Genomic DNA, 11,033 nt, shown 5'->3' with positions numbered 1-11,033 from the left:
GTTCCAAGACAATGAGTTTACGCGGGTCCCAGATCCAAAGAAACAGAGTTACATTTCAGTCACCCTAACACGTACTTTGAACGCTTTAATCATCATGTTTTGAGCCATTTTCTTCATTTTCTGTTGAAAAATGCATATTTTGAATCTGGGGATGCTTTGATTGCAAATAATCATGCCTGAAGAGTAACTTAAGCCTCGGAGCTAAACAATTAGAACTCCTGTGGGCAAGAGAACCAAATTTGTTCCTTCTGATTTTACGAGCTAGAAAAATGTTGGCTTTGAAACCACCGTGTTAAATGCAGACTCCGAAGACGTGGAGGGATGGAACTAGCAAATGGTTGACTGGCCGGGTCAATTTAGAGAGCCTCCAGTGCATCCAGGGTCCCTGGGTCAGTTAGATTGAAATTTGTCTCAAAATGGTAGGTCTGTATAAAGATGCAAAGATCAGCAAAGGTCAACTGACTCTCCCTTTCTGATTAAACGATATTTCTCTTGGATCCCTTATTCTGATTGTTTGAGTGTTTTTTTTTTATATGGCTGCCATTATGTATAGTTCTCCTAATCAAAAAGCACCATCAATTGCTGAATTGAAAAGATTCAAACTATTTGTATGGCAATGCTCATTAATGCAAGAGAGATGAAAGTCTTCATAATTAGTCTTTTGTAGTTAAGTTGGGAGCCCTGCCAAGGTACTTCAGCGTTATGATTATTTTGATTCGTTTGATTCGAAAAGAGAAAGTACGCTTTAGAATGCTAGACTTTATATAGGTATCATTCTGTGAACAACTGGTTAGTTAAACATTGTGACATAGTGAGTGTATCATCAACTTGCCTCAGAAACATTCCAAATCCTGCAAGGGCAAATTTTCCCACATCAGCCAAGAGCCGTTTGTTGTTAGTCTCAAACTTGTGTCTTCACGTAACTTTAGTAGCGATCTACTGGAGCTTATAATTTACATTTTTTACCACGTCAACTGCAGAGTTTTTCGCATGGCGCTAACACTGTCTGATGCTATGGGAAATGGAAGATACATTCCCAAGATCACGACCTCCCAATAGTTCTTAGTTAGATCACATCCCTATTGAATGTGATTCCTGAAAAATGAGTTAAAGCGAATCAACAAACTTGACCAGCCATGACTTTGTTCGTACGATGATGCCATTCATAGATAAAATCCCTCCTTTTTCATGTCAGTCTCCACCCCCTGAAGGTGACATTTGTCCAATCAACAAAGCCTGCCGCTTGCCTTGGCTCATGATTGGCCAGTCTTCTCTCCTGCTCCTGCCTCAACAGCCAATCCATTTGGACTATATAGGTCGGCGCCGCTTTCGAGGGTGATCGTCAAAGAAGCCGCCCATTCTGGATTATGTCTCGTCTTGCTTGCATTGCGACTCATTTTCACGATGAAAACTGGCTTTTATTTTAATCGCAAAAGGTAGACATTCCATTCTCCACGCTTGGGAACATTCGAAAACCTAAATATATAATAATTGCCATCAAAAAAGCTGGATGAGGAGTCATGTTCCTAAAGTCTGGTTGAATGGGTCGACATGAAGAAAACCTTTCAAATTGAACCAGGGGTCTCCAAAATGTGTTTTTATTATCATAATCATTTTGATAGAACCATGACGGTAACTGGTTTGTGGGCTGACTAAGCTTACTATTTTAAGACACGGGTTGTAATTCTTCTCTCTTTCTGGCCTTTTCATATCACCTTGTAATGCTTTAGGTTTAGTTAGGTTTCGCAAACTTTTTATCGCCTTCGTGTTTGTTGTTGATTGGTTAATTGTTTTGATCCCCTCAATCTCTACTTATTTGGTGCCCGAGTTAAGGGCAATCAATCAACAGGTTTTTTAACACCATTTTATTATAAATCACGGGTTACCATGTTCCAACGACAACAATTTGCTTTGAAGGCTTTGGACAGTTTGCATGCAAGTGGTGGCCTTGATCCTTTTTTTCAAGGCTCTCACAAGTTTCCTGTGAAACTTTGCAGGGTTAATGAAGTCAGGATTACCATCGATAACCCCTCTGAAGTCGTTGGGTAACATGTCCTTGACAACCTTGGGCACGTCCATTCCGATGTGGGTTTCCATATGGATCCTCAAGTTGTATCTGGAATGGGAACAATACCCGGTCAACGGTTCACTATTGAACCCGATATTAGAGAGCTACTCCGATCCAGATGAATATCCGGATGAACGTACCTTTGAACGGAACTTCTGTCACAGAGAGGACATTGGTGACGTTCCGACTTGTGGATATCATCATGTCGATAGACAGAACTTTCGTCCTCAAACACCTTGGGGCATATGGGACAGAAGGCCCAACGTTTCCCTGTCACTGGATTCACAACGATTTGGTCTTGTTCTGCGAGAAAACGGGAAGAATCATGACAATTAGGCGATACGCTTGATAAAGAGAGCCTTATTTGAACCTAATTATGCCGCATATCTCCACAAATACGTCATCATACTATATAATCAAGAAATTGGAAACTCCTGAAAACACCGTAAATTAAAACTTACCATCAACAATGTAATAAACGGGGCTGCGCGGGTTCTTTCTACGGGCTCGTGTTGTCCCCACAACCACGTACTCGTTCTCTTCCTGGTCAATGATTGGTTCCACGGGCTCCTCGGGAACAGGGACCCCTTGGACGAAAACCGTTGGGTCAGGAACCAATCGGCCAACAAGATCATGTAGCTGATCTTCTGACAAAGGTTGAAGCATGGGAACCCGAGTCTCCTGGGCCTCATATTGGTTCTTGAAACGGTGCAAGATGCTTTGGTGATAAAGGCTGCGAATGACTTGCATCCNCTGTCACTGGATTCACAACGATTTGGTCTTGTTCTGCGAGAAAACGGGAAGAATCATGACAATTAGGCGATACGCTTGATAAAGAGAGCAGATCGGAAGAGCAATTATGCCGCATATCTCCACGCCTCTGGGCTCTTCGAGGTGGGCAACTGGCTCATTCATGGGCGTTTTCGAAGCCGCCGCAGACGCTGCATTGGCTTCTTTGACCAGGTTGGCGAAGTTGGCATTAATCACGGCCATTTTGGATTGAAATTGGAACGGGATGTGAAATAATTGGGGGCGATCGGAATTGAGGTTTGATTTCAGACTAGGTAGAAGTCGTGCAGAATGCAGTTGCGTCTGATGAACAGGAATGAAGGGTTTTGTGGAGTGGACGAATTCAAATCGATGGAAGCCCAGGAAGACGTGGTGAATGATGATTGGTGAGAGTAGTGTAGGAACTAAGTTATGTCGACGACAAGGATTTACGTGAATTGAAGAACGTAGTGAATGTGTTGGTCCTTTTATACCGTTAGCTCTGGCCGTGAGCCGCCGTAGCCCAGGTAGCCTGGCGCGCACCCTTCACCTGTGCACTTGAGTAAGCCAACCAGCGGGCTAGCCTGCGCCGAATGCTTCGACCAATCAGCTATAGCCAGCCTATTAGCGTTCTTCAAACGGCGATGTTAGCTCGAGAATATCACAAAGACTTGCAAAACCATGCCAAGGATTTTCATTGACATCAAGCTTGCCTGTTCATTAGAGAGGACTATCGTTTCATGGATTATTGTGATTTAAACAAAAATGGATCCAAAACCACTCACTTGTAAATGGGGTAAAATTCTTCTCATCTGACCAGGTTGTTCAGACTCTTTTCGCAAGTTTCCAGGATGATGTTACCCGCTTGATGAAATACGATTACCACTTCTTTTAGATCCATGTTCCGGGAATGAATTTAATCAAACAGAATCATACTCGTTCCTGAGGTGTCAAACAGATGTTTGAACAATATGAAACCAATACCATTTAATAATGCAGGCTTCAAACATATAAATCAGGCATAAAGCAATGTTCTATCGCGCTTAATGGTGGTCGCCCTGCACATTTGACATTTATACTCGGTAAGCATTTTGAAAGTCGCTCAAAATTTGGAAAATGCCTAGAATAATAATCAAATACCGTCGACGAATATCATTTATAAATGTTTTCCAAGGCAGTTTCAAAGGACAAAGAAAGAAATCAATCCAAAGTCAATTTATCTCTTTTCTTCGTTCGATAGTCCATCAGCACCAAAATATTAAGGTGTAAGGTGTGCCGTGCCACATGAACGACCAGCCACAAAAGTAAATGTGGATTATTTAGTATCATGTCATGTATTGTTGTGATTTGGACAAAAGAAAATTCGATCCACAACCATTCACTTGAAAAGGGGGTTTCAGATGGCGCTCGCATTGGAAACGGGTTTCTTGATAGTTTGACGGCTTTTTTATGCTCTGATTTGATCCAGAGTGCCCACCGCCGAAAGTGAACAACGGCACACAAAATGTACCAGGCACACAATATAACAACCATTTTCTCTACTTTTAGATCAAACAGGAGGCAACATGTGGCCACTCACATTGGCCAAGAGATCCAAGAACCAAGAGTGTGTGTAGCTTTAGATCACGAGACCAAGACCATTCTGACTGGAACGTATGGTCAATGAATCGAAAAATCGTCGGGGAACGATTGGCCAGGGCTGAAGCCAAGAGAGCCAAGATATCCATAACCAATATCAGCGAAACAACAAGAAGTAAGTCGAGTTGAAAATATAGATCTGAAATTGACCCTTAAAGCTGGCACGGGCTTGTTTACATAGGGAAACACTGAATATCCTTTGTTGTGAAAAAGAAAAAGAAACATAGCGCTCATATGCCTCAAGATGTGCAAGGATGACGCGTACGAGAAAAACAAATTTGCACGATGCATTGGATGTAATATGAGCACGTGATGATTTCTGTCAAACGTCTGATCCATTATTTTATTGAGTCTTTAGTCGTCAGTTTCTTAACATCGTTTCCGGGGCCAAATTCGTTCCAGGTCTTTGGGATGATATAGTGAAGTAGTTTTTTGAAACCGTCTTAGATGGTGGAATGGTAGTGAAAAGTAGATCTCGCCATTCTTTTTGGGAATCATCTAAATGAGTTTACAATGGATGGGATCCTATCTTTCGCTCAAAGAGACATAAACTTGGGCTGTTTTGAATTGACCAGATTGTTCTACCCTTCTTGCTGACACAAGCAAGCGAATTGCTCTCTTTTTGTGTAGTCTTAAGAAATTGTATTGTGTTGATGACTTGCCGAAATATTCAATTCCATACTCCAAACGTGAGTGTATTATTGAGTTGCATAGAAGTTGTTTCATTTGTGTTGTTAATACTTGTTTGACTAAAGAGAATGTAAAGTGACTCCTGTGCAACGTTTTATTCAGTTCTGAAATATAGATTTTCCAGTTCAATTCATCGTCAATGGAAAGCCCAAGAAATTGCCTTTTCAGCGTGTTTCCATCCAACCTGTTGGATTTTTATTTTGTTCACCGCAATATTGAAATTGAAAGACGTGTTATTTGAAAAGCGCTCGAGCCACAGGTTTGTCTCAAGTTCTAAGATATGTGTATCTATGCCAACGTGTTGGAGCGTCGTGTCCCGTGCGAACATTGTGACTTTAAAATTAGTTGCATGTGGGAGATCGTTGATATACATTTAAAACAGAAGAGGCCCTAAAATACTACCTTGAGGTACACCACATGTTGCAAGAGCTGGCTCTGTATTTCAACTGTTTGGTTCCTTTTTCTCAAGGTAATTCTTTCTCCAACGTAAAACACTTTGACTAAATCCCTATGATTTACCCAATTTTGCTAGAAAAATATCGCGATCAACAGTATCAAACGCTTCTTTTAGATCTACAAATTGTCCTATTGAATACTTATGGTCTTTAAAATATTGTGGGAAAAGTTATGTATTGCATGCATAGTTGAATGATTAGAGGGGAATCCAAATTGTACATCAATTAGATGATCGTCGTCAAAAGGCTTATACATTTGTTGGTAAATCATCTTCTCCAATAGTTTTGAGAGTGACGGTAAAATACTGATTGGGCGAACTTGCCCTGGTTTTGATATGCTATAACAAGTTTTTTGGACTGTTTTTCTATGTATTTTTTCCCCGATTGTTTCAAAACTTCAAAGTTAACAGGTCTAGTTGATTCATCAATGAATCGGAAACCAAAGACATTGACCTTCAACTTGAATGCGTGATATCAAATTGACCAATGAAACGTTGGCCTTTAAATTTTGTGCCACCCCTGCATTCAGGGTCGAAATGACCGCCGCCTAATCATTCTTGTAAGTGCAAGCATGGGGTAATCGTAGAGCTCCAACAACGCTTTCAGTTACATTGTTAAGGTGTGTGCTTACCAATACACTAATGCCTGGTTCGATTCCAGGCTAACCAATGCCAAGCTTGTTTGCGCTACTTGATTACATCACGAATTGCTGCTTTTGAGAGAAGCAATCATGGCGTCTTATTGAGGTACTTTCAATGTGATGAGTAGAAGTGCAACTTTTGTTGCAAGGTCACATCAGTTTGAAAGAGGAACACAAAGTTGTCAACGGGTCGTTTTGAGTAGAAGGGGACCGACCTGGCCATTTTGAGTTGAGTCTGACACGAGTGCTCAAAATTCTGAACATTGGTGACCGACGAGTCGTTGAACGCTCGATTGATTGTGTGAGAATCCTCCGAGCACTTTCGGAACCTGTGATTGAACCATTCCCAGCCCTAATTGGCAATTCCTATGGCGTTTAAACATTCTTCTAGATAAGGACTGACGGTCTTTTAGAATTGACGGCTCGGGTGGAAATAACACTCTTAATCCACATGGTAGACATTTTGTATTTAATTGACCACAAAATGGGACGTATCTTTTTGTCCCTAGAACACAAGTGCTTTGAAACAATGACCAATCCTAGCGACACGTCGAACGTATCCTCTATATTGGGACTCGTCGGCATCATGGAAAATCTCATTTTCAAAGCGTGACTAATAAAGCTTTTTGCCCCGGTTTTTAAGGATCCTAAAAAGAGATGACTTTTGATACATCTTTTGAATCCAAACAGGTCATTTTGCTCACAGTCAGGAGTCAACTTCCAATGCATAAGAATTGATGTTGGAAAATAATTATCTGCCAGATATACCAATGCTTTTAAACTGCCTTTCAACATCTTTTACCCATCCTACCATTCATCTCGCCGAAATATTAGAAGGTGCTTGGAATATGGGTAGTTTTTATCTGGGAACTCCCAGTCATATGTGAATTTGAGGTTGTTGAAATTGGCAATGCTCGGAGGAACTTAAAAACTCACTTTATGAATGATTCAAATATTATGTGAATGTAACGACTATCGTGTGAAAGTGATGGACGACAAACAAGGCGTTAAAATACAAACACTAAATCTAGAAGGGTAGGAGTTTGCAACTGTTCGTATTTGACCAAGATTGATTATAAATAGACGCCAACAAAATATGTTATCTTCAGGTCGAGCAAAAATTGCCAGAGCTTGACGGTTCGGATGTGCGAAAGAGCCGAACCAAGCAAGGCATTGGTAAGAAAACCCTCAAATTTTCTGTTCGAAATTCCAACAACATTTTATGTCGGAATCTAATAATAGCCTTTCCTAATTATTACTCTCAAAGACTCTGGTAATCAAAGAAAACCAATGTCAATAGCAGATTGGCGCGTGCTCTAGAACAGATTGTTCTAAATTCCATTGGCATTTATGTAAAGAACATCAGACCCACTCTACCATTTGCAATTGACCATCAATGAATCTGTGGATTCATTTTGTCATAAAAGTAATTGCCTTGGTCTCACCTAGATGAAAACAGACCGAGTTTGCTCTGATCTTCAATTGTAAGGTTAGGGAACAGTTTCATATCCTGTTCCATGCAATGTGTGTCTTTTTGCTTTAAGAAGAGGACGTAGTCCAAAAATTAGAGGAGAACACGTTTGAAACCGAAGTAAGAAGGTTTAAAAAAATAGGTCTCTCCTGTAGTTTTCTAATTACTTCTGTTTGCGTTGAATTGGTGATATAAAGTCGATAATTGATGATTCTATTGTAAGTTGTTAAGAACGTGCAACAAAACTTGTCGCAAGAGTGTCATCTATTCAATATTTTCTACACCCCATTCAACAAAGTTCTGACTGAATTGAGACACATTTCCATTGCTTGGCTAATTACTTGATCATGAACAGAAATGAATGCTGGCCTAAGCATTGACAACATAAGGAAAAAGACTGACTCTTGATCATCTAGGCGAGGGCGAGACAAGGCAGTTTTATGCTTTTAGCTGCCTTGCTCACCTTTCAATAGACAGTCTAAACGCGCTCCTTTTCTGTCTTTTGTACCATTTCCTCACACCCTTCTTCCCCTTTTCCTTGAGTAGCCTTTGACCACGACTGGATGTCGCATTGGGCCGACCTCAGTGCAGAGGAAAATGGATTCTGTGTCAGCAACTATGTACACCAAAAAGACTGCCTGATCAGTACTAACGACCTACAATAGGGACCTTTAAGCTGATGTCAAACTCAACCTTCTGAGAAAAAGGGTCACGAAACCTCCATTTTGATTCGTCCTTGGGCGGTCACTTGTCACATCTTATTTCCTTATACAACAGCTTAATCAAATCGACGGAGATTCTTGGGTATAGTTCTTCAACTCTTCCGGACCTACATCTCTCCAATTTTCCTCTACGGCCTTCAGCTGTGACTCCAAACTCCTCTCAATCCGCCCTCAATCCGCCGATGTCACCTTCACCAAGTTCCTCAAACGATACCTGTGCGTGCCCCAATATGCCAACAATGCATGGACACATTTTCTAAGCCAAATGCCATCACAGACGGGAGCTGACAAAAAATTCTGTTCAATCTAGCCCATCCGCTTCTGTGCAATAACTAAGATTTTCATCACTTACCTTTACCTAACTGTGTAATATACTGTCTGCTCTCAACCCTTTCATTTTTTTCTAGTGCACTGAACAATTCTATTGATATTCATTGTTTATATCAATTTCTGGCCAACTATGTATATTACTGCTTTTACCATTATGATATAATTCCTTTTTTTTATATACATTTACACATATGTTGTTCTTACGCCATGACATGACGCAAAATTGCAAATATATGAGCTATTATTTTTAATTATTGTTATGCTTTCAAAAATGTGTGTCTACAAGCAAGCTAATTAATCAAAATGAACTTCTGAACGGAGGGCGAAACTTTAATGGATTGAATCGTTTAAACCCATTCTCTTGTTTTTTAGGAACTTTTGCAAACACTCCCATGTATTGGCCTTATATGAAGACTGCGGAACTTGAAAGCCAGCCAGATAAAGATGTTGAAAATGTTAAAGACCTTGATTGCAGATTGGATTGTACCAGTAATCCGAGGACATCAGTCGGATGAACTCGAGCATTGAAAATGAAAGGGATATGTCTAAGGTAAATGAATATTGGTGACTGGGGAAGATCTGGTTTAATTAAGTGGCCGTTTTTTTTTTTTAGGCAAATGGTTTATTGCGCCTGAGTCAAAGGTTCCTCACAATTGACAACCCAGCTCAAAGAAAAAATGGATGGAATCAAGCAAGTCATTTTCTTCGGCGGGTGTGGATCGAGATTATCAGATGGGTTTAATTGATTCTCTCGAGTCGCTAATTGATAATATTCCCAGTGTTCGAAACCCTACAAATTTTCCCCGTAAAAGTCGAAAGCGAACTCATCCACCTTTGGAGATCCTTTTTCCCTTCAAAAGCAGCAAAGGACCCTGCCTAAACAGTACTCTCGTATGCCTTTTATTTCGCTTTCGTTAAGATTTCCCATAGTTTTGCAACCTTTTCATTACTTGACAACGTGTTTTCGAAACACAACGTCTTTTGTTATTTATTATGTGGAACAAACATTATCACATGTTAAGAGTTTAATAGATATGCAGTTGATAAAAAAATGTAAAGTAAAGTTAAATGCTATAGCTACATTCAAACTCCGTGCATTTTGTTTTCCTGTAAGATGTCTGTAAATCCATCCCATCCATCCATCTACTCGCAAAGTTCAGGCAAAATTAACACGCAACCTATTTCCAAAATGAACGGAAGTTTACTGTTTTTGGTCCCGCAACCTTCTAGGATTTTTGAGCCGTTTATAAGTAAGAAGTCACACATTCAATTGATTTGCCGGCGAATTTACCCTCTCAAACCAACGGCAATGACCGCGATTGCTTCACTGCTTCACTTTCAATTCCTTGCCTTATTTTCTATTATTCATTTTATCTTTCACATTTTAGGATGTCAATGGTATCTTTCAACGATTTCCCTATCAATCCGGTTGAAAGTTCCGAGGCCACTTCGATAGACCTTAATCTGAAGGTGCCGAGCATTTGGGTTTATCGGCGGGTAGAATGCAAACGAGGTCAGTGTGCGCCCTTCCATCTCCAATCCTCCCCATCTATCGGCTTGGACATTCTTCCAACCATCCCAAGGTCATGAGGGACCTCTGAGATTCTGTCCCTTGGATGACAACGAAGTCCCTCGAGCTGGTGATCTGGTGGCCTTTGGATGCGGAATTTGTCATTCTGACGCCCAGAGGTAAAGTCTCCGGGGAGGAATTGGGGTTGATCACGGTCAAGGCTGGCCGGAGACTCGTGGGTAGAGTCACTTGCGTCCGGGGCGCTGGTTCTCGTCGTGAGGTAAGAATCAAGAATCTGGCGCTTTTTTATTCCGCTAACATGGATCCAGCTACAGTACAGTTCATAAGTTCGTTATCCTTATTTTTACTTTCTTAGAACTGTTCATTGAACGACCACATTTCCTGCGAGGAGGAAATATCAGACTACGTGAGCAATACTCGGGGATATTTCCTGGCGACCTCGACCCAACCCACAGCTCCCACCAAATGACGTCGTTGAAGAGGACCTACAAGAAGATACGCCATCTAGTGGACGTTGGATGCATCTTTGTGGACAATGGGCTCAAAAACGATTTCGACATGCTCGGATCATTGTGCCCTCGAATCAAGTGGTTGATACGGTCCACCTGTTCCACCTGCCACTTGGAGGTTGTTATCCTCAAGTTTCTGGCATGGTACTTTTTGGACAAGCACATCCAAAAAGACTGCCACAACTCCAACGGAGACGCCGGTGCTGCACTG

At 41.0% G+C, this 11,033-nt stretch overlaps 1 protein-coding gene across 1 annotated transcript; it reads right to left on the bottom strand.

Moving 5' to 3' along the window:
• Nucleotides 1-1,875: 1,875 nt before the first annotated feature.
• On the bottom strand, nucleotides 1,876-2,818 carry LOC131892212 (sal-like protein 1). The gene is made up of 3 exons (XM_059241996.1): nucleotides 2,530-2,818; nucleotides 2,209-2,371; nucleotides 1,876-2,116 (listed from the first exon to the last, which is right to left on the bottom strand). Exons 1-3 carry the CDS (start codon nucleotides 2,816-2,818, stop codon nucleotides 1,876-1,878), a joined length of 693 nt encoding a protein of 230 aa, XP_059097979.1.
• Between the last annotated feature and the right edge of the window lie 8,215 nt (nucleotides 2,819-11,033).

This window comes from Tigriopus californicus, chromosome 12 (assembly GCF_007210705.1).
Source record: "Tigriopus californicus strain San Diego chromosome 12, Tcal_SD_v2.1, whole genome shotgun sequence".
Taxonomy (NCBI): Eukaryota; Metazoa; Arthropoda; class Copepoda; order Harpacticoida; family Harpacticidae; genus Tigriopus; species Tigriopus californicus.
This window is presented reverse-complemented; position numbering and strand designations above follow the sequence as displayed.

Bases quoted from the DNA above. Each gene is read 5' to 3' on its own strand.
- LOC131892212 (XM_059241996.1), bottom strand. From the start codon at position 2,818: ATGCAAGTCATTCGCAGCCTTTATCACCAAAGCATCTTGCACCGTTTC. The intron at 2,372-2,529 runs GTAAGTTTTAAT...GTTTTCTCGCAG, and splicing joins CGTTTATTACATTGTTGATG to AACAAGACCAAATCGTTGTG. The intron at 2,117-2,208 runs GTACGTTCATCC...TTCCCATTCCAG, and splicing joins GACAGAAGTTCCGTTCAAAG to ATACAACTTGAGGATCCATA.